Genomic DNA, 22,784 nt, shown 5'->3' with positions numbered 1-22,784 from the left:
TTTGAATACAGAGAGATAACTTTGGATATTCTTAAAAGAAAACGATAGGCACGTAAGTCCCTTAATAAGAAACAAGCAGATGATCATTCACCAGAACACATATCCACCCATCATTACAAGTTTCTTTATTCATAGGGTATAGAAAGAAGAAAGTATCTCAAGAGTCGAGACTGCCAGCGTGCCAAGACAACACGGCATAGATATCATCCAGCCAAAGCAACCGAAACGCCGCCAATGCACTCATAGGTCTCACCAACCCACCACCTCAAAGTCAAACCCGGCCGCCACCAAGCCGTCATCCACTCGGGTATCTACCAGCCAGGTCCAGCACATAAACCCAGAGTTCCTCTAACAACCCCCCCCTCCCCATCCCCAAACAGCCCCCTAAATCTTCGTATACTTCAACCCAACCTGCAGCGTACGACTCGCAATAAACCAAACCATACTCATCGTCATCACAATCCCACAGAAAAGCTGCAAGCCCAAAAACTTCCCCGCCTGGGCACTCACAATAGCACCACCGATAGGCGAACCCGTAAGGGCTCCCAAAGCCGCGAAGAAAAACGCGATGCCGGTGCGCGTGCCGATCTCGCGGATATCGCTGATCTGCGCGACGACGGCGGGGAGCAGGGAGATGAAGCCGCCGGACGCGAAGCCGAAGACGGCGCCGTAGACGACGGTCGTCGCGGTCGAGCGGCCCGGGACCCATAATGCGAGGGTGATTACGCCGGAGAGCCCCGAGATGAAGATCATGACGTTGAAGCGCCCGAAGCGGTCGCCTAGGAAGCCGGGGAGGATACGGCCGGGGATACTAAGTTTGGTAAGTTAGGGAGTTTGTTTGGAGTAAGGTTTAGTGTGGGGAGGGGGAGGGGGGAGGGGGGCTTACCTGACGGCGTTGATGATGGGGAGGAGGTAGGGGATGATGGCTGGGCTGATGCCCTGTTGGCGGGCTTGCAGCTCGATGTAGTTGAAGGGCAGGAACATGCCCCAGAAGAAGAAGAAGGCGGCGAAGACGATGCACAGGAAGGCGGGTTCGCCTAGAGGACGCACGTATTCCATCACATGGAAGGGCTTCTTGCGCGGTGGGAGACGGGACTTGACCGTGAAGCAGGCGAAGCCGCAGAGAGCTAGGAACATGAAGCCGAGAATGCGCATGGTCCAGCCGAAGCCGAGTTTCGGGATGAGGTGTTCCATCATGATGGGGAGGATGACGCCGCCGAGGGAGGAGCCGGATACCATGATGCCGAGGGCTGCTGCTCGCTTCTTGAAGAACCAGCCCATGACTGAGTTCGTGGCTGAGTTGAACACGGCGCTCATGCCGACGGCGCTGACGATGCCTTGCGATAGAATGATCTGGTAGTACTCCGTCGAGAGGGAGAGCATCATCATGCCGAAAACGTACACTAGGGTTCCGATGAAGAGGAGGTACTTGGGGCCGTAGCTATCGTACAATCGACCCATCTGTGTTATCAGGTATTAGCTACTGAAGCTTATTACGCTCCCACCCGCACCCATAAAACCAGATGCGATGAAATGGTGGATATAATCAGAAGAAAGGGATACTTACAACCGCGTTCAATCCCGACATCATGAAGACCTGGAGCGAGGTGATCCAACTGACGGTCGAAGAGCTGTAATTCGACAAGGGACCCTCGACATAGTAATTGACGAACACGCCGACACAGTTGACGAGACCGAATGTGCTGAACAGCGCGCAGAAGCCGCCGGCGACTACGAGCCAAGCTTCGACGCCGCCATCCGGGAAATCAGCCGGGTTGAAGCCGGGAGGGCCAGACGGGTGAGGTGGTGCTACGCCGCCTTTCTCCACTGCGAAGATGCAAAGTTAGTTACATTATATTCAGTACTAAGAAGTACTGTTGAAAGAATAGAAAGGGTATACTTACTATCAGCTTCGACCACATTTTCGGGATCAGGGAAGATGTTCGCGTTAGTCGAGCCAGTTTGCGACGGGATACGCTCGAGGGACGGCCTGGAATGGTACGGACTCGGGTCGATCGAGTCTTTGGGCAGTTCGGATGATGCGCCTCCCATGGTCGACGCCTCTGATTCGTATCCAGGCATCTTGCTTTGTGAGGACTTATGAGAGATCGAAAATTTCGCCTCATGGGTTTGGTAAGTAGGGGACGCCATTTTGATGGTTCCAAGGGTGTGGACAAAGAAAACCGAGTTGGGAAAAAATTTATTTGTTTGCTCTGCAGTGCACCACGCAAGGACCCGAAGATTCGGGTTCTTATATGCAGGATCGGGAGATCGATGTATCTGGTATCCCACGAAGACTTATTCCAGAATTTTAGGATTTAAAGATGAAATATCTTATTTCCCACGATAAACACGGAATGAGTAGATAGAAGATGGTTACAATGCGTCACTGAGGCATGCTTAAACTCTTATATGAAATGAAAGAGTCGAGTCCGAGTAACTCGGGCGAAGAAGGGGGGGTCTCGGTGTTAAGTGGTGGTCAGAGGGTACATGCAGTTCAGGGTCTCGCAGGTCTCGCAGCAACGCTGTTAGAGACAGCACAGTACGTACCCACTATATCTTCATTATCTTTTTGATTATTATAGATATTATTTTACGACACCGCTCGGGGACTACGTGGGGCAATGCGTAATAAAGAGAAAAATAAAGACATTATGTCTTGTTCTTGTTCTTGTTTTCCCAAGGATCAATCAGATCATACGGATTGCGCGAGTTCGGCTCCCGAGCTACCTACCGTATAAAAGAAATAGGGGGGAGTATAATTGGTGTATTTGCAATAGAGAGAGCCTTAGAGTGCCTTCATCGCGCCGAACAAACTGAATAGACCGACCCAGTGATTAGAATAGATTCATAGGGCTGATTTGAATTTGCATGACTCGTCTTACCGAACTCGATTCCCAACTATCACATAGCGATACACTTAAAACAGATGTCGATTGGTTACATTTGGCCTAGTACTGATGTAAGAGAAAGTGTTCGAATGGGGGTTTTCACTAGAAATCCCGAGCGCGGGGATGCGCTACACTACAATAAAAATACCCCTGAACAAACTAGTAAAGAAATAGGAAAGGGGATTGACATCACGAAATAACGACAAGGAATAGGCAACTTCGGCCTCGAAATAAAAACGCGAGTTCGCGAGCAAGCCACTGATTACGTTTGTACGACGCTTGTTACAAAGCGCCACTATGTCTTAATAGGCATTTAAGTGCGTGCTGTGTCACAAAGCAAAGACAAGAAGCGGCATCTTACCGGTAACACAAAGAAATAGTGTCTCTCATCAGACCAATCAAACTCAATTACGACGAAGAGCTGAGAGGCTGAATTAATGATGCTTGGGTACGTACCTTGTCGCTAAGTGCTCGAAAGAACGTGGTTTCGATTTATTTGGGTTGCGCTAAGCCGAGTGAGGTTACATGCACCTTAAAATGTGGATCTTATCTGTGCTATTATCAGATCTGGTTGGAAACATTTAGTCTCGGAGATATCCCAAATATCTCGGAACCGTGCAGGACATCCGAGGAGTACGAAGCGCACCGAATACTTAGGTACCAACCAGATCCACGTCGTGTTTTCGTGGTTCCATCTTGTTGGTGTTCGGGTGGCCGCTCGCACTGATGCTAGATGAAACAATGCTTGTCCGCTGAGTCATGCAGTACCAGTATACATGTATAACTCACATCTAACATAAGCTCTATACAAAACTGATCGATATATAACAGTGTTCACGATCTGAAAAACGAGTTAACCACTAGGTACTCTACCTCATACTAGCATCTCTAGATACCTAGTACTTACTAGAATAGTCAGAGTAAAAACCGTCCATCGCATTGATATAGTCCGGGTATCAAACTCCAGCTCCGACTAAAAACTGCACGGCCGCTTTAGCTTGACTTGGCTATACCATATTCTACCAAGCCGGACATCGTCAAGTCGAGAACCGCAGATCAATGTGTCGTAAGCCATACGGACGTTCCTCAAACCGTCGGCCGACCTAAAAATGACTCAAAAATACGGCCGAAGCCGAGTTCTCTTAACCATTAGATATCCGTATTCTTCAACCGGACGGTTAGTCAGTACACGTGTGCCGGCGGGTATCGTGGGCTACAGGTTCATTACACCAAACCCACCCTTAAGTGTTAGAGAGCCTCACGCAAGTACCACATAATGTCAGAGCCAACCAGGATCCAGTATGTTCTATTCGGCACTTATAGTCCTCGTCTGAAGCAGGTTGATAATTGATAATAGAGAAAGTTAGAATTGGTATCGGCGTTGTTGTAAGAGAAAGAGAAAGAGATGCTTCGACCGAGCTGACTCGGGGCTAGATGGAATATCCCGTCACATCACTCATCGCACATTCTCTCGATCACACCTTGTCTAGGATATAGTCTTGAACCTTGACCGGGTATCATACATCTATTTTTTCAGGCTCCCATAGAATCGTAGTCAATGCTCCTTTTAATGCTCGTGACTGGTCTATAGTACATCGTACAGCCAATACCCCCCCTTTTCCATCCTCTACCCCCCCTATCCAACCCCCTCTACTTCTTCTCAAACCCCTTCAAATCCCCCGTCTCCTCAATCCTAACCTTCCCATCCTCCCTAACACTCGCAACATTAACCCTCACCTCAGCCTCAGCCTTCTCCCCCACCTTCCCCTTCCCCTCCTCACCCCCCTCCTTCATCTTCAACTCCACCACCTTCGACACCTCCCCCATCGGCGCATCCGCCAGCTCATTAACCTCCGCACTACTCAGCACATCACTAACCCTCACCCCCCGACTCGACATCAACAACGTCATCGGGCCACGAAACTGCAAAAACAACCTATCGCCCCAAACCGTCCTCCTCGCCGCCGTCCGCGCCGCGAACAGGGCCTTCGCCAGGAACTTATACGTCTCCGTCTTGCGCATGTTATCCAGGAACGGCGTGCTCGGGAGTAAGTGCGCAAGCGAGGGGACCTGGAACCCGACGAACCCGGAGCTGCGGAAGCGGAAGGGCAGGGGTGGCGTTTTGGTGATCGTGTACGCGACTACGTTGGCGGGGTGTGCGACGAACTCCTCGCCTTCGGAGAGCGTGAGCTGGTATATATGGCCCGGGGCCGAGAGCGCGGCAAGTCCGCGCCCCGTGAGCTCCGAGGAACCCCAGTGCGCCAGTGGGAGGCGCGTTTGTAGTCGTGGCGTTACGCCTAGCGTGTGTCCGGTCCAGGCGAGCAGGGCGGAGCGCTGGGCTACTATCCAGTCTGTTGTTCCGTCGAGGTGTAGGACTGTGAATGTCGTGGTGGGTGATTTCGTGGATATTAGCGCGGTGAGGGGTGTTGTTGAGGTGATGCGCTGGTAGAGGAATGGGACGCCGGTGGCGGCGCGGGTGAAGGGGGAGAGGATGGAGAGGGTTGATTGCGCCTGGGTATCTAGTATTAGCTGAAAATTCCTGAGGTATGAGTAAGTAGGTTGTAATGTCATCTTACATTTTGTGCTTTGCCAGAGACCGCTACGAGTGTTCCGCGGCGTGTGTATAGTCTTTGCGAAGCTGAGAGCGTTACTTTGAGCAGGGAATACGGCGACCCTAAAACCTCGAATCGGGCATCTAGTACAGAGAATGAGTATTTATGTCCACTCTCTAAGGTAATATACTTGAAAATATACCCGTGACATCCTTAAATCCACCAACAGACGTGCCGAAGATATCCCCACTAAGACGAGGGGACTCGGTCGAGGGAGAGGAACTGATCTGGATAGCTCTACATTGCCGGCAAATGTAGTTTGTTCGACGTGCCAATTGATCAGCGCGACCTCTTATAGTCGGAAGGGAGACGCCGCGCATGGTAGCGGTCTCGAAGGGAGGGCCGTGATTTTAAACGACCGTCGTTGTCGAGAGCTTTGGTCCTTTGGTCCTTTAGGTATGACGACTGAGCAAAAAAATAGCGGGAGCTTCTCCAAACTTTCCAGTCTTTAGCCGAACCTTGAAAACCCCCTGTCAAACTACACCAAAACGATTAGCGGCTGCTTAGTAAGGAATTGCCTCTTGCCGGGATGGACCGTGACATCACACTTTTCAAACTTAACTTCTGCTTCAACTTCATCCCTCAGACATTCACATTGAGAATCTAATCCTACCTACCTAGGTACCAACCTAAGCATCAATTAAATTCCTAGTCCTCCGTTAAGCATATCGAGGCATCTCATCACGAAGCATACACTTCCAATTAAAGCAATTTACTACAGTGAAACCAATGCAAACTATAGCCCTATGAATCTGATCCAGGGGAAAATCACCACAGGACGTCCTCAAATGAATATGCCCCAATCCTAACAAATCAAATGCCTATAAACCCCCTTAAAAACGCCGTGCCAATGCAATTTCGGTTCACTCCGTCCATGCCTAGACGGCCAAGAAAAAACCGCCAGCTAATGCAGATGCAGCCTTCACAAAGCGACTAGAAACGATGAAAAACGACGAATGAAAGACGCCGAATCAAGAAAATCCAGGAGAGGCAAGCAGACCCTCGTAAGCACGGTCTATAGCGCGTCCACCCATCCCGGGGGCCATTCTAAGCTGCTCTAACGAGTTGATGCGACCACCGTCCTCCGCAATGAGCTCTAGGTATTCCACTAGATCCCTAGCTTTCTTCGGTCCGAAGCCCTGGAGAGTAGTGATCAGGGAAATGTCTCGCGAGTTAACAATGTACAACAAGTTTCGCGATACCGGACCTTCCTCTATCGTTGCCGACTCGCTAGATGCCTTCATAGCTCTAGACTTCTTAGTCTTCGTACGACCCCGGCCCATGAAGTCATCGTCATCGTCGTCTGCTTCCGCACCATTGTAGCCATCGTCCTCGGCGGGCCGGCTAGGCTTCTTATGCTTCTTGGTTGGACTCTTAAACGGACTCTTCATTGGACTCCTAGCTGAACTCTTGGCCGGACTTCTGCTAATCTCGCGCTCCATTTCACCAGAAGACGAATCTAGGGCCTCGCGTTTAGCCTCTAGTCGAGCCTTCAGTTTCTCAATCTTTCCGATGAGTTTTGCTTGGCCTGGGAAGTAAGGCAATGCCATCTCGTACAACTTGAGCGCACTTGCTTCTTCTCCGCGCTCCTTATGCTGTCGCGCCATTACCAAAAACCGCAGACCATCCGAGCGATTGTCGTCATGACGTTCATCTTCGATGCGTTTCTCTAGAGCCTCAAGACGTCTCCGAACAGCTTCATTGATCTCAGGTGGTGGCGGCGCAGCTTGCGTCCGAGAAGCTAAGATTTCGCTTACCTTCTTCTCCACCATTGCTTCGATCTGGTCTGCGGACATGGGAGGTAGCATTTGTTGCGGTGGCTTAGCCGACTTGGGTATTAGCGCTGGACGGGTGATCTTGCTCGGCCTATTACCACCATCTGAAGAATCGGAGGGACGCTTGTGTGAAGGTGATCGCTTCATGGTGGTATTAGCCATGGGTCGCGCTGTAGGCTGTGGTGGCTTTAACCGATCGGTATAGACGCTGAAAGCCTTCACCGGACGATCGGCAGGTTTATCCGCGGCCTTCGCGACGGTCCCCGAATGGATGTTATGCGCATTTGCAAGAGGGCGCAGCGGTTGGCGAGTTATGCCTAAACCAGACTTGGAAATGGCACGTGGGGGTTGTTTGAAGACGACCTCATTCTCGATCTCGCGGACTTCGATGCGCTTAGCTCTAGAGCTAACATTCAAGCTACTGAGGGTATCGAGATGGTAGCTTCGAATCGGGGCGAGGTTCAAAAACATGATAGTGATGCCATTGTTCTGACCGAGTGAGAGAATCCTCGTCATCTTCGATTCTCTAAACGGTATACGGCGATCTCCTCTGGAAATGGCGTCGATGCACTGACTCAACACAAACAAGCTCTTGTTGATGGCAGCAGACTCGATCAAACGCTCCTTGTCATTCTCCGTTCGACGATTATCCTCCGAACCAGCCAAGTCAATGGCCGATGCTGTGCTTTCTCGGACCATGTCTCCAGTGGTCTGTATAAGCTTAACACGCAAGATAGCATGACTTCTACTGCTATGGGCATTGAGCTTCGTAGCAGCAGTTACACGGTTGTTGTTGGCCTCGATATACAATCGCTCGAAATCTTTCAAGTCTTGGCAAGGTCGCTCAGACAAACCAGCCACGACAGTCTTGCCGTTAGCCTCTGCTCGTAGAGGTAGACCCGATGGTGTCCTTTTTTCGATGGGCTCGAGTAGGTCGAAGACCTTGTCATTGTAAATTTCGTAATAGGAGAGGGCCACATCTACGGTAGTCTCGCCTTCGGTATCCTTACCGATCTTCTTGGCTCGTCGGAAGACGCCACTAAGAAGTCTAGGGATAACACCACGCTCGGCCAACTTCAATCCACCGCGCATCGTATGGGTCTTACCGGTTCCGGTGACACCATAGGCAAATATCGTCACGTCGAGGCCGTTAAAGAGCGATTTGAGATGAGGAGAAACTGCAAAGGTCAAAATTAGGCTATTGATGTCCGACGCGTGGACCTACGAGACAAGGAAATGATGGGGATGGAAATAAACGCATACCTTCCGAGGTGAATAGCTCCTCTTGTGTGGTCGCCTGGTCATACACGCCGTTGAAAGTGAATGAGAATTCCTCGGATTCATTTTTTGGGTTCGGTATTTTGACGATATTGCTAGTCTTGCCATCGTCGTTGCTCGCGGAGCGTACGATCACGTCTTTGTCCAATTCCTTTTCTAGGAGCGGACGTATCCGCGCAATCACACGAACAGACATAATTTTTTCAAGTCAATTGATCAACAACCATAAGCAAGAGCAAGAGGAAATAGGAAGAAGGAATAGCAATAGCAAAGGAGAGGAGAGGAGATAAGGAACGTATTGAATAATGCAACTAGAATCGATGAATCGGTGTAGTTCGTTCAATAACGGTTCTGTTATTATGAGATTGCTGGTTCAGAAGATGGCAGGATGGCTTTGTTTAGAAATTGGCACAAGCTTCAGCGATTGAGCAATGGGAACCTTGCCCTGAAAAATAAATGGGTATTGTGGGGCCGTCCGTTGAAGGGAGCAACCAGCAAAAATAGCTGCACGCGTTGCGCTAAACGATTTAAGCTTTTTAGGTACCTAAGTACCGCTAACGAGTGTTACACGCGCTGTAACTTCCCATTGAAATATTTCATTCAATGGATGCCTAGGTAGGTACAGATCTGTACGAAGTGAGTCAGGTAGGCGCTCTTCAACAAATTCTTCGATGAATTGAATGCTATTTCAACATTTAGGACACCGCCCATCCCTCCATAATTGACGTGGCACAATTAGGCATCCGCCAATCAAGGAGTAGACATATTGGAATTCACCCATTCATGGCTTGGACTATTTCCAGTGAATACCATGGGAAATAGTCGACTGTAAGCTATTTCATTGGACCATAGATTGACGATCCAGTATATTGTCGAAGAAGGCCACTTAAATGTCACATCCCGATTCCTTCTTGAGCGATTTACATAGGAATTCGAGCAATACTTTCAACGATACAGAACTCGCATGTAAATCTGTATTACTTACATACTGGGTAGTACCTAACGAAGTGACTAATACACCGGAATAAATCACCTTAATGGGTTTGGTTTGAGTTGGGCAAGTCAGATTATTCCGTTGTATTCCGATCAACGGGACTCGGCGCTCCGGCGCGGCAAGCATAGGTAACCTCTACCATGACAGAACTCCGTGTAAAGCGGCCTACATGCGACCTACATTCCGGCAGGAGCGCACCGGAGTGTGCTTTCCGGCCGTCTATTTACGTCCATATCCAGCTTTCCCTCCTCCGATAAATGTGGGCTAGCCCAATCCCTAGTCCTAACTTTAATAAGCTTTCTTGCAATTGATGGATAAGGTTACAATGTCTGCTGCTTATATGTTTGTATATGGCATGCACTCAAATTCATCTCATGATGGTATCAGAGACCGACTATAGAACTAATAGTTAAGATCAATAGCATACATGGTTCTGCTTTCTTGCGCTTCTTAAATTTCTCTCCAGAAAGACTTGAGAAGCAAGCAGCAGCTGAAGATTTCCCTAATAGGTAGGAGTAGTGGGGTAAGTGGATCTCGAAACTTGTAAGGTCAGCTAACTTCATTGGTCCTTTAGCATTTTTCTGTATTTCGTACCTAGGCCGCAAGCAGCATCTTTTTTCAGCTTCGTATTGAGCATTGAAGACAAAAGAAGAAACAGCGCAACATATTAAGACAAGATATAATCGGATGAAAGATACTCTTTGATACTAGCATTAAAACTATGTAAATTATATGGTGAATCAGGCAGTGTGTGTCGGAACAATTCTGTTGTACCTTCAGATTCTATTTTTGAAAAATTTTCTTTTTTTCTCCATAGACTTTTTTTTTCTTCCCTCTTTTTTTCTTTTTTTTCTTCTTATCTTGTTACCCTCACTCTGTACTTCTACATCGGTCTTGTGTCTCATTTAACACAGCTTTAAGGTCTCGCTCTTATTTTATGAGAGGTTACAGATATTTTCCAGTATCAAAAATTCGTCATTTCTATCTTTTCGATAAACCCCTGAAAATTGAAGCAATTTTAACTTCGACTAAAACTGATGCTAGTCTCTTGCGTGCCTGCTCTGGATAGCTCCTTCTCAGCTTGATCCGAGATCAAACCAACGTCTATAGCAGTTGCCATTTATATCAACTCATATCACCGGAGTGGCTTCCCTATTTTATCTTCAATACATGGTTCTTTCCTAAAAATCGGCCTAGAGACTACCCACTTGATTGATCCGCACCTTTGCTCCTTCCTCCATAGTCCCCGAGCAACACCGACAACTTACCGGCAAGATCATATATCATCGATTCTTATTTGAAATTTTATTTTCCTCTCCCCTCACACATTTAAAAGATGTCTAGGCAACGCCCGAACTTTGTTCAGCGGTTCGTCCCTGATATCAACCGGCTCTTTGTGGTAAGTGACCTAGCCAATAACTCCCTTCCGAGCATCTTCTTAAGCTCCATTATCCGGGATCTCCTATAGTGATCACCTTTCACTTATTCCTCATCCACATTCATGATCATAGTCCTATCCCTATCTATCGTGTTCACCAATCTCCATTTTCTCATAAGAACCCAAATGTTAATACGTGCACCCAGTTCCCAAATAGCATGATGTCGCCACATCAGCAAGGTGCTAATGGCTCTATGGATCCTCACACTCTGAGCTACGAGGGTAACAACCTCAATGATCTCACGCGTCGCCAGATGATTGAGGATATCGAGGCCTACCGTTACGACTTAGATTTCTGCCGTAACCAACTTGCAGCGCCTGATCTCACAGCGCAAGAGACTAGAACCCTTCAGATCCGAGTTCTAGACTGTGGCCACAACATCCGGCACTGCCAGCACAGAATCCAGCTGATAGAAGCCCAGGAGGCACGTAGAGCCGCCGTCTCCGTCGCCGCTCCCACAGCCGGCAACCACCGACAGCACCGGATCTCCAACGCCCCCAGCGTCAGCGTGAAGCGCAGGTTATCCGCAGTAGACAGCGACGATGACGACGACGGCAAGGCGGACATCAGCCTCGACGGCCCAGGCACGAACAACGTCCAGCGCCTCGGATTCTGGAAGTGTCGGCTGTGCGTTTCGAGAAAATTCCTTGATGCGGGCACCAACCGCGTGCCTAGTGCGCCGTGCAAGTGGCCCTTGAAGGACGTCTCGAAGATTCTGAACCATTACCTCGACATGCACACCGAGCACGCGGTCGAGGAGCGTTGCGCTGAGCTCGGTGCTGCGCTTGCGCATAACCGTGGGTCTTTCCCCTGACCTAACCTAATTCTTCTTTTATAGATACTTTAGGAGCGTGGACGCTGATTATCTGTTATAGGAGGACCATTCGAGTACTGGTTAACCCGTACCCGAGGACAAGACCTGTCGGAGGATAGCTCGGTCATCGATACTTACATCGATATCCTCCAATCCGGAAGCTTGCCGGAACCCCTCCGCGGTCTCAGTCGAGCGGCTGCTAAATTCCCACCCACGGCTGTTGGGATGTAGGTAGCGATGATTCAGTCACCTATAGTACCAGTTTCTAACATCTCAGAAGTCATGATATATTATCAGGGATGGGATAGACGACTTGGGATATGCATGGAAAAACTAAGGCCGGGGGGATACGGATAAGGGCTCATTTAGGTGCGTCAAGTTCGGAGGGGTAGGCATCGTGGATTTCATCTTTGAGACGAATGCATTCTATCATGGCATGGCGTTAGGAGTTGTCTCTAGATACGGCTTTCGATCTGCGGGCTCCACGGTCAGGCAATGTTAAAATAATATCTAAGTCCTTTTAAGAAGGGGCTGCAATGTCATTACTATAGCACGTCGTTGCGTATGAATTCAATGATTTTTCATCTAATGAATTGAATATTCAAGGTTCCTGGTAAAGTTTAGCACCCTTAAATTGGCATGAGACCTAACGACAGCGCTGGAGGTCCGCTAGCGTCCATAAATCTTTATTCTGATTGGTTCATTCTTGCGTTACCCCTGAAGATCGCTGTACGATGCGGTACGTCCCGGCGCCTAGATCTAGATTTACGCGGTAAAGTGACCGGTGGATATGGGACTCATAGCAGAATCGTGACCAGAGTTGGCTTTTCTTGAAGATGTGCATGTAGATGCAAAAGAGAGGCGAATTCCTACCTAGCAGTCGACTATCAAGTAACCTACTCGATATTCAAGCATACCTAGGTAGTAGGTAGGGTTCTTGACGCGTGTAAACTGTACGTCAGGATACATATGAATTTCACAATGAGAAGTTATTGCGTTTAAGTTAGTTAATGTAAATGTATTCCATTACTCTGGATAGCCTCATGTTTATTTCTAGGTGGCTAGGAGACGATCTAGCAGCCAAAGGGTGTGCCTTGAATTTCACGATAGTGACTACCTAGTATTAGGTAGTGTGCGTAACAATTCCAAGGAACGATAATCAACTCTTTCATTCACCATATCTCAACCTTTACACCTTTATAAACTCCCACACGATCCCATTCTTTTCATCACTGTGGTACCCAAGTTTGTATCCCTCCAAGTTCGAAATCACCCGTAACTTGATGTTGTCATGCCTCGTATATATCATTTGACCACCATCGGGATACCCTCTGGTGACAAATGATTCCCAACCTAAATGATGTCGCTGATTCGCAACAATGTTGCCCTTGTTGTCATGCCCGAGGTGTAGGCCGTCGCTAGGATTGCGAAATCCAAGCCATCCGTCCTTGGAAATGCAATGCCAGTGGTAACCCCCTTGGTCACCTAAGTGAGGCTCCATGCTGATATGACCATCCACCAAAGTTATTTGTCTATTTGATTTTGGATCGCGGATGATGTAGGTCCCTCCAGGCCATGGTACCGTCGCTCTGTTGTTCTGGGTGTCAAAGTTGTATTCGCTGTTGAGGTCGCCCATCTCTGTAGCGCTGGTCGAAGGAGTCATATTGGTATCCGTCGTAAGGAAACTAAAATTTGAGCAAAGTTCAAAGCCCTTCTCTGACATTATTGAGTTTTTTGATGTGATAGTTTTTGTTTCGTTTTCTTTTGGTCGCCTGGGCTATTAGGGCACGTTGGATTTATATTTGTTTGCATCACCGTTTGCAGTGTAATTTCCGACGGGAGGCTGCGTACATGGTATGAAAGACATGCACCTTGGCAAGAAAGGAATTCTAGTTCGATACTCCTGTACATTGAATTTGTATTTGAACAGCGTTGGGTGTCAGAGGCGACCAAGGAATTAAGATTGGGAAGCCATGCTCTACCTACGCATGAGTAGGTACCTAATCCGTGTCGCTTCTCATAAAACATCTAATAGGTAAGCAGCATTTAATAATGGATCGATTGGATTATTTTCTACCAAAGTCACCTCGTAGGTAGCTAGGTATGTTCTCGACTTCATGTATCGCTTCCGTATTGTCAGGTACCTAGTTCATGATATTAGGTTGCTATGGAATCCTTTTAATATAGTAGTAACTCGTAGCTCCAACATGCTCACATCTAATCGAGGCTAGAAAAGTGGACTGGAACCTTTCAAACTCAGATAGGTGAGGTTATGATTCACTACATGTATCATCCTGTTCTATCTATACAATAAAAACACGATATTCTCATTGACCACGCTTTATGCAACATGTGTATCTGTAGAATAAGTGCCACGTATATAATCTCTCCATATATCAAATCACTCCGGACGCGGACACAGCACGTCGGCGACAGGAAACAAACCCACAATTACCAACCTCTCAAAGATCGGTGCGATTCCGGCAGAATGCCCCGTCCCAAGCTCACCGGTGGTCCACTTGTGCGATTTCGCCTGATCGACAGGCACAGCATTGCAACCCGGCCAAACAGGCAAAAGACGGGCATCCACCTCCGTGCCGAGTATTCGACAGCGTAAAAAATGTCTCGATGCCGGTTATAGTTTGCCACGACGTCGATCCTATTTTTGCTTTTTCTTTTATTAGATTGTAGATGACGTCTTGGCCGATGGCGGTGGCGCCGGCTTTTGGATCCGACTGAACAGTATCATTCTTGGCCCTTATATTATATCCCCCACCTACCTGGCGTGAGATAACGCTGACGAAACTGTCCGTGTAGGACTTGAAAAAAATCACTCATTGTATCCTGAGACCGGTCTCGTACTCGCGGGATGATAAATCTCACGCTAGACATGATCCACTACCGTATCTTGATATGTGCGAGATTAGGGCCAAGAGCGATCTCGCCACGTTGTTGAGCGGGTCCTGCCGTCGCGAACTCTACCTTGGGTACCTATCACGACCGGGTTTAAGCAGCGGCATCGCACGAACCATAAAATCCAGTCTATCGTCCATCGATTTGCGGGATGGGAAAGCCGAAGGGCGGGGTGGGAAATACGATCTAATGAGGGGCTAGCCTTGGTCCCCGGAAAGACCTTTTCAGGAAATTTTCTATCCTGTCCGGATGCCGGCGTCATCGGGTGCGCTTCACTGTTATATGTCGAACAGAAGTCGCGTGTCTTCACATGCGCGTCCGTATCTCGTGACGAGCTGGATGAAATAAATTGACCTTAAGAAAAGTCTGATAATAATACTACAGCGCAAGATTTGGCAATATAGCGTTACATAAATGCCTGACGAACTGTAGCAGCGAGTGGTAATAGGAAAGGAGTCGCCGGCTTAGCGAGGATAAATCGTACATACTGACATACAAAAATCCCGAATAGGAAACGAACACTCCTCTATGCTTCTCTAACTGCAGGATTTTAAGAGGCTAAGGGCCTAAAAAACCGGATCTGCTCTCATATGGTCCTATAGGAGCATCTGGATGATAGAGGTAGGGATCATGCAATGCCATAGTAGCATCACCGTCCTGTCTTTCCCCGTGCTCAAAAGGATGCAGCTGCGGAGACGAGCCTGACGGGCGGAACCTGCGGGTGGCGGGGGGGCGAATTGGAATCTTTCTTCAGGTCGAATTTGGGTGTTCTGGACTGTTTGACAGGTCAAGAATAGAGCAGGGGATGGGATCCATAGACCAATGAGGCATGGTTTCCCCACATTGGCATATATCACGCTTACGCCGTGATAGGTCTCGAGAATATCTATTGACGATGTCGCCGCCGGATGTCCTAATTGGGAATGCCGGGGTTTCATCAACTGAAGCTATCAAGAAATCAACGGGGGCGCAGCGAAGGTTATAAGTGAAAACTCGGTCCTCGGAGTTGGTAGACCTGGGATTTGCGTTCTCCAGTTTACCGCGGAATTCCCCCATCTAAAATCTGAAAACATCGATTTCGTCTGGCTTCAGTCTGTGAAACGAGTTACGACAGTCCCCTTTGAAACACGCACCTTGATAGACATGCCGTCTGCAGAAGTGAACGACGCCCATGTGAACGGCCACACTAATGGCCACATTAACGGACATACCAATGGTCATACCAACGGTCACGCAAAGGGGTTTAAGAACCCGTCACTGCAAGTAACCGAAGACCACAAGCTCAAGCTGGTAGATGCCCCTATCCAGGAGCCTGGTCCTGGGGAGGTGACTCTGCAGATCAAGTGTTCGGGAATCTGTGGGTATGTCTTAGCCATGTTCCTCAAACCATAATGTACCTCCGAATAATATAAATGCCTAACCCTTCACCCAGATCGGATATGCATTTGTGGAAATCAGGACGCATAGGGTCTTTGGAGGTTAAGGGGGATTGTATTCTAGGACACGAAGCTGCCGGCATTGTGCTTAAGTGCGGTGAAGGTGTGACTAATCTCATACCGGGTGAGTTCAAAGCTGCCTTGTCAAGCCTCTGTAATTGTGTTTTCTTAGTCGAAAAATTGGCGACGAGGATGGCTGTTGACCGGATGATTTAGGAGATCGAGTGGGCATCGAGCCCCAGGAGCCATGCGAAAAATGCTTTCTCTGTATGGAAGGTCGGTATAATCTTTGCGAGGATGTCAAATTCTCTGGAATATGGCCATACAACGGGACTATCCAGAGATTTAAAGTCCATCCTGCCAAATGGCTCTACAAGTAAGCACTGTCATGGATCAGGCCGGATTCGTTCATAAGGATCGTCCGTCTAAGCGAGGTTCTAACATGCCTTTAGAATCCCAGATGACTTAAGTTATACCGAAGGCGCATTACTTGAACCGTTGAGCGTCATTTTGCACGGCATCAAGGGGGCAAACGTAAAGCTGGGCCGTCCATCGCTCGTCTGCGGCGCAGGCCCAATCGGACTCGTTGCCTTGGCAGCCGCAAGGGCTTCTGGTGCTCATCCCCTGGTCATAACAGACATTGACCCGGGACGTCTCGAGTTCGCTAAGGAGTTTGTACCCCGATGCCAGACGTATCAGATCAATTCCAAGTTGAGCCCTGAAGAGAACGCAAAGGAGATTCGAAAACTGTTCGGAGATGACGAGTACTCCGCACCGGCATCAGTAATGGAATGTACCGGTGTCGAGAGCAGCGTCTGCACGGCCGCCTTTTCTGTCCGCAGAGGAGGGACGATCATGGTGATTGGTGTTGGTAGACCGGTGATGAACAATATCCCATTCATGCATCTGTCCCTTGCCGAGGTGAGTTTTATTTTATTTTATTTTTCGCCCAAGAACAATATCTGTCAATAATTCTTGATATTCCTTGGCTAACTTAGTGCCATCAACCAAGATCGATCTAAAGTTCATCAACCGATATAGGGACACCTGGCCGGGAGCTATCAATTGCATGAGCGGCGGCATCCTTGATCTCAACAAGTTGGTAACACATAAGTTCCCTCTCGAGAAAGCCCTCGACGCATTCGAGCTGTGCGCCGATGTTAGGAACGGAAGCATCAAGGTCCATATTGTCGATGAAGTGGACGCCTCATTGTAAGCGAGAGGCGCAAATATCATGTTACCATTTATCGTGTATAAAAGTTCCATGTAGGATGTTATAATAAGGTGGCGTTGAGTTAATCAAAATTGGATCTGCCAATGGCGGTCAACCCAAGCTTCTGTGGTGTTGGCGTGCAGGTTAAGAGATGGGCTTGTGGCGGATATGCAGAAGCAGAGGTTGATGAGAGAAGTACAGGGCTGCTACTACTGCGAGTGCCGTGCCGAGGCGCGAGACGCGAGGGCTGCCTGTGAGGTTGAGGTGGATAATGTACGATCGGCCATATTCTCCCGTACCGAAAAGAACCAGTAGCTGGGAAAGACCCTCATGACTCGTATCGGCCGTGTATTCGTGAGTTTTCGTGTAATGTTGGACAACGTCGGGTCCAATTCCAATGTCCCCGGAAAATATCGTCTAATGCCGCCCTCGGGTCTTAAATATCGGGATTTTCGTTCCTGCTGTCATCACGTAACACCGCCATACACCGGATGGCTTTTTATTACATGGCAAGTCGATGCATCTCAATCGCCTATTTTGTCCTCTCCATCGTGACAGTTAATTCAAGGCGGCATATCGGGACTGGGAGGCCGAGAGACGGTATTTTCAAATTACCGCTCTCCGAAGGCTGTTTAGTGTTCTCGCGAAGCTTGTCACGGCGGAAAGCTAGGATGTGATATGCATGAGAGATAGGTAATGTGGTCGATTGGCATATGCATGTGTAGGCATCTGATATGTAGGTAGGGAGAAGGCATCATGTCAAACAATTAAACCCACGAGAAGTGGTAAATTGTCTTAAGGCTTTCCACATATCATGACATATAACGTGATTGTCTCACCACTTGGCTAAGGTTATGAATACCATGTTGCTTGTCTAAGTTTTGATATGGGTGGATAGAAGGGTTACGAGGTTCGAGGTGAGTTGGGATGCGTTGGGATGAGGCTGATTTCTGAAAGGAGGAGGTGGAAAAATCGACGTTAGAAGTTGGGGAAAAGATACGTACTACGTGCCCGTAGTGGCTAATATGTATTACAAGTGTGGCGGCGCCTCGGATCAGCTTCTACTGGGTCGATTGTACCTGCGCAGTGAGACAGATAAAGTAATTCTTTTTCTCAATAGAGTTTATCTCCAGTTATCCTCATAATCCCATTGGAGCCATAGCCTTAATAAGCAACATAGGAAGCAGCTAAATTCCATTAGCCAGGCACTGGTGAGGTTGTACGCATATTAAAAGAAAAAAAAAAAAGAAAGCACGACCTGGGATATAACTGGTCGCGGATAAGCCTCGCTCACTAGAATCTGAAACATTGTGCCCATAGGTGATGTCCTGGCTGCCTGGACCCTCCAAGTTTACTGAACTTTAAACTCACCATCTACAACCTCTTTTCCACAACTTACACCCTTCTTCGATCATCCATTGGTCGTTGACCCTGAATTGGTTGTCTAACTTACTCTTTTTACTTGTACAGATCTGTATCGCCACACCAATCAGGCTTTTAGTGAGACCTGTTTTTTCCTAAACGGGAGAAAAAGGGACGAATAAGATAAATTTTCTTCTCAATTGCCGATACGGGCATGAGTAGCTCTTGTTGCTCATAATTTCGATATGGGACATCCTTGGCATCTCTTCCAATCGTTGTTCAGCACCAGGACGTGCGGCGGTCGGCTCCATCTCATCAACAAGCATCGCAAATCAATGTATCCGATATTGCCGTCTGTTCGATTGCCCATCTTCGGAATTTAGAGAATCGAAAAAAAGAGATGTCTTCAAAGGCCGGGTTTAGGTCATATTGTCTGCGGAACTGCAGCATATGCATAGGCGCCCCACGGCTGGAGCCGCTGTGTTATCGTGTTGGCCATCTCATTTCCGAGCCCGATTCTCCGACATAAGAGTAAATACGGTCTCCGTTGGCCATGTTGGTACTTGCGATAGGCTATGGTTGGAAGTATGCTCTTGTGATCCCTCATCCTCAACACTACTACGATCGAAGTGGCGGATCGTATGGTGAAATACATACCATACCGTTACGAATCCACATTAGTCCCCCCCACTGCGGAACTATTTTCAGGGCCTATCCACTACCAGCAACACGACGGGGCTAGGCGGGCCACGGGTAGACCCCATTTTAGGTCTTACTTACTTTGCCTAGCCGCCTAGTTTGTGGATGATCTCGCACATTTTGAAGTCCCTCCATGTGGTTCCCCCCTGACCAGAGTTACACGCCCTCCCACCAAAGAGCAACTACAATCCTACAAGGGTCCCAGGAACGTACCGTAGTATTCAAGATGGATACCATTCCATCGCTCCTAATGCTTGCCGGAGCTGACCACAGGTCCACCCTTGGCCGGCTCTAGCTCTCACATGCCCCGGTATGTGAAGTTGTATAAAATAATCTAACGCCTACCAACGTTATATCGTTAGGTTTACTGGCTTGTTTTTGTTGCGAGCCCATCAGTTCGTCGCGTCGCTTCAAAATGCGGTGGCATTTAGGCCTCTTACCGTCGCTAATACTTCAATTAGGGCTGCTGCAAACATGCGTCGTCGCTTCGACGGTGTCCATTCATGACGATTCATGGCAGCCCGAATATGTGCTCCACGCGACCTTCGAAACCATTACGATGAATTGCGAGAAACGCGAGTCGGTGATATTCAATGGAACAATGCCCGGGCCTCCATTGTTCCTAAAGGAGGGAGAGACAACTTGGGTCAGAGTGTACAATGACATGCACGATAGAAACTTCACAGTGGTATGTGAGACTTCCTCCATCGAGTCGTTGGGATGTATCTGTCTCTGACCACCTGAGACTTAGCATTGGCATGGTCTCACTATGCGAGTAGCACCATTTTCGGACGGGACTCCTATAGTGTCCCAATGGCCTATTGCTCCAGGCACGTTCTTTGATTACGAAATACATCCTGAAGTAGGCGACGCTGGCACGTATTTCTATCACTCTCACATGGGCTTTCAAGCAGTTACAGCACATGGGCTATTGGTAGTGGAGGATCAAGGCGAACCGCCGTATGAGTATGACGAAGATATCCCAGTTGTCTTTGCAGATTGGTACATGAAGACAGATGAAGAGGTCGAAAAGGGACTTACATCCACACCTTTTAAATGGTCGGGCGAGCCAAACGCATTGATATTCAACGACCGCACTGGAAATAAATCGTTCGAGGATGCACCTGATGACTCCTGCAAACCGTACATCATAGACGTGGAGCCTGAAACGACCTACCGAGTCCGATTTGTTGGGGGGACTGCCATATCTTTCGTTCACTTCGGTATCGAGGAACACACTAATCTAACCATCATCGCTGCGGATGGGTATTACTCGAAGCCCGCCACGACGGACCATATCCAAATCGGCAGCGGGCAAAGATTCGATATTTTACTTACCACCAAGACCCAAGATGAAGTAGACGCTGATGGGAAGGATGGTCAGTATTGGTTTCGATTCGAGAGTCGCGGGCGTCCGGAAGACATGGGAGGGTACGCGTTGCTTCAATACAGTAACAATACCATTGAAAGCAATTCGACGGCAAAATTTAGAAGAAGGGGTTCATCGGATCACGGATCTAAGCCACAGGACAGCAAGCGGCATGGAACTAATCTACCAAACTTCCCCAGCCAGCCACCAGTCTCGTTACCACCCGATGGTAACTCAGTAGCTAAGTGGATGGAATACACCCTCGAGCCCTTACACGTACCTACACCGTTCCCCACGCTTGATGAGGTTACACGCACTCTCTATATCACGGTCAGTCAAGACATCATCAACGGTTCATACGATGCTGGCACGGTAACAGGATCGATGGTGTGGGAGTATGTATCTACATATCCTATCAAAGGATAGCACCAGAGTAACTAACAAGCACTACAGGCAAAACAACTTATCGTGGACCGAAGACGAAGCTCAAAAGCTACATACTACGCCATATCTAATTCAAGCATACATTGATGGGAAGACCCCGGACTATGAGGCTGCACTTGCCAATAACGGATGGGATCCTGGGACTAGGGCATTCCCGGCCCTGGTTGGCGAGGTCCTCGACATCGTTTGGCAGAGCAACTCTGGTCCTACCGGCGGGTTTGAATATCACCCTATGCACGGACATGGTGAACATTACTGGGACCTTGGATCTGGGAATGGCACATACGATGCTGCATCCAACGAAGAGCACTTTCAGAATTACACGCCTATGAAGCGCGACACAACAATGCTGCACCGATACACGGCTAAGGGCCAAAGCAACACTACAGCTGGTTGGCGGGCATGGAGAATCCGCGTCACTGAAGATAATGTGGGTGCATGGATGATGCATTGCCACATTCTGCAGCATATGATTATGGGTAAGTTTAATAAACCCTTGCATGAATATTCGACATTTATCATCTCCTAGACCCGTCCCCGCTTATTTTTATTTTTATTATATCTCATAATCAATGTACTGACATGAAATCTCAATCGCAGGCATGCAAACCGTCTGGGTGTTTGGTGATGCGCTCACGATCCTTCGTGAGATCCCTCCACCGTATATCAGTGGATATCTGGACTACGGTGGTAGTGCTTATGGTAACGAAACTTACGACCCGCTAGTACTAGAATATTATTCGGAAGAGACTACGATCTAGCTAATATTTGATGAAAGATATCATGAGCGTTCGGAAAAGAGATTTATGTTAGATGGCATTTGGGGTGTATATATGAGGCATTCTTGGATATCCTTTAACGACTGCATATGTATATGGTAGCATTTCAGTTCATAGATATCCCAATTCCCCTTTTCGTCGGATATCCTTTCTGTGCCGCGAATAGGCATTGTGGTTTTCCGTGGCGCTGGTCCCGTTTGGAACCGGGAACCCCAATGCGGAATTCGTTTATTTTCGACGCTGTGCCGCAAGGTTGCATTCTAGTTACTAAGTACCCTGTCAGCTTCCAGCTTTAGCTTGAAGGGCTGAATAGATCGTGGCTTGATCTTCGGTGTTTTCCGAAGTCGAAGGATTCAAGCTTCTTTTTGAAACATTCCGATATACCTTATAGGGCGAGGCATGGTTAAAGTGGGCTGACTATTAAAATGAGGTAAGGCAAGGAACTTTAGACGGTGAATGGTATAGTAACATCGTGGGATCGATGAACGCGTCTTAACCTATAAGCTTGATTGCTAAAAAGAGGGAATTTAAACGTTTGGAACAAACGAGAAAAACTAAGAATGAGACCAAATCGCGATTCTGAAACTCCATCCGTTGGTTTGGACTACTTAATAGTTGACTGATTAGGGAAGCTCTGTTACGTCATTTTTTTCATTCGAGTCGTTTACTTCATATACTGTATATATGCATATGCGTATGCTTCAAGTAAATACATTATTTTCTTAATCAAAACATATCATTAACGCGATTGGCATCAAAGACCAAC

General features: G+C 48.1%; 7 protein-coding genes across 7 annotated transcripts; 3 read left to right on the top strand and 4 right to left on the bottom strand.

The window, feature by feature from the left end:
* Positions 1-23: 23 nt before the first annotated feature.
* GGS22DRAFT_117556 (MFS general substrate transporter) lies at positions 24-2,564 on the bottom strand. The gene is made up of 4 exons (XM_047958135.1): positions 1,905-2,564; positions 1,568-1,827; positions 887-1,461; positions 24-811 (listed from the first exon to the last, which is right to left on the bottom strand). The coding sequence occupies exons 1-4, from the start codon at positions 2,149-2,151 to the stop codon at positions 385-387; spliced, it is 1,509 nt and encodes a 502-aa protein (XP_047820619.1). The 5' UTR covers positions 2,152-2,564; the 3' UTR covers positions 24-384.
* Positions 2,565-3,878: 1,314 nt separating this feature from the next.
* Positions 3,879-5,935, bottom strand: GGS22DRAFT_199139 (mitochondrial biogenesis AIM24-domain-containing protein). The gene is made up of 3 exons (XM_047966244.1): positions 5,646-5,935; positions 5,468-5,586; positions 3,879-5,402 (listed from the first exon to the last, which is right to left on the bottom strand). The coding sequence occupies exons 1-3, from the start codon at positions 5,821-5,823 to the stop codon at positions 4,542-4,544; spliced, it is 1,158 nt and encodes a 385-aa protein (XP_047820618.1). The 5' UTR covers positions 5,824-5,935; the 3' UTR covers positions 3,879-4,541.
* Positions 5,936-6,051: 116 nt separating this feature from the next.
* Positions 6,052-9,458, bottom strand: GGS22DRAFT_158662 (kinesin heavy chain). The gene is made up of 2 exons (XM_047960681.1): positions 8,542-9,458; positions 6,052-8,456 (listed from the first exon to the last, which is right to left on the bottom strand). The coding sequence occupies exons 1-2, from the start codon at positions 8,750-8,752 to the stop codon at positions 6,475-6,477; spliced, it is 2,193 nt and encodes a 730-aa protein (XP_047820617.1). The 5' UTR covers positions 8,753-9,458; the 3' UTR covers positions 6,052-6,474.
* A 1,215-nt stretch (positions 9,459-10,673) lies between these two features.
* Positions 10,674-12,367, top strand: GGS22DRAFT_117520 (uncharacterized protein). The gene is made up of 3 exons (XM_047958134.1): positions 10,674-10,949; positions 11,135-11,786; positions 11,865-12,367. Exons 1-3 carry the CDS (start codon positions 10,887-10,889, stop codon positions 12,032-12,034), a joined length of 885 nt encoding a protein of 294 aa, XP_047820616.1. The 5' UTR covers positions 10,674-10,886; the 3' UTR covers positions 12,035-12,367.
* Positions 12,368-12,984: 617 nt separating this feature from the next.
* Positions 12,985-13,581, bottom strand: GGS22DRAFT_158657 (uncharacterized protein). The gene has a single exon (XM_047960680.1). It carries the CDS (start codon positions 13,524-13,526, stop codon positions 12,993-12,995), a length of 534 nt encoding a protein of 177 aa, XP_047820615.1. The 5' UTR covers positions 13,527-13,581; the 3' UTR covers positions 12,985-12,992.
* Positions 13,582-15,757: 2,176 nt separating this feature from the next.
* On the top strand, positions 15,758-17,532 carry GGS22DRAFT_117486 (sorbitol dehydrogenase). The gene is made up of 5 exons (XM_047958133.1): positions 15,758-16,077; positions 16,149-16,276; positions 16,369-16,528; positions 16,605-17,073; positions 17,165-17,532. Exons 1-5 carry the CDS (start codon positions 15,860-15,862, stop codon positions 17,366-17,368), a joined length of 1,179 nt encoding a protein of 392 aa, XP_047820614.1. The 5' UTR covers positions 15,758-15,859; the 3' UTR covers positions 17,369-17,532.
* Positions 17,533-19,096: 1,564 nt separating this feature from the next.
* Positions 19,097-22,632, top strand: GGS22DRAFT_158650 (putative multicopper oxidase). The gene is made up of 4 exons (XM_047960679.1): positions 19,097-20,114; positions 20,178-21,190; positions 21,249-21,718; positions 21,840-22,632. The coding sequence occupies exons 1-4, from the start codon at positions 19,842-19,844 to the stop codon at positions 21,998-22,000; spliced, it is 1,917 nt and encodes a 638-aa protein (XP_047820613.1). The 5' UTR covers positions 19,097-19,841; the 3' UTR covers positions 22,001-22,632.
* The last annotated feature ends 152 nt before the right edge of the window (positions 22,633-22,784 follow it).

The sequence above is a fragment of the Annulohypoxylon maeteangense genome (assembly GCF_022496945.1).
Source record: "Annulohypoxylon maeteangense strain CBS 123835 unplaced genomic scaffold GGS22scaffold_5, whole genome shotgun sequence".
In the NCBI taxonomy this organism is placed as follows: Eukaryota; Fungi; Ascomycota; class Sordariomycetes; order Xylariales; family Hypoxylaceae; genus Annulohypoxylon; species Annulohypoxylon maeteangense.
Note: the sequence above shows the minus strand (reverse complement) of the source record. Positions and strands in the feature narration are given on the sequence as shown.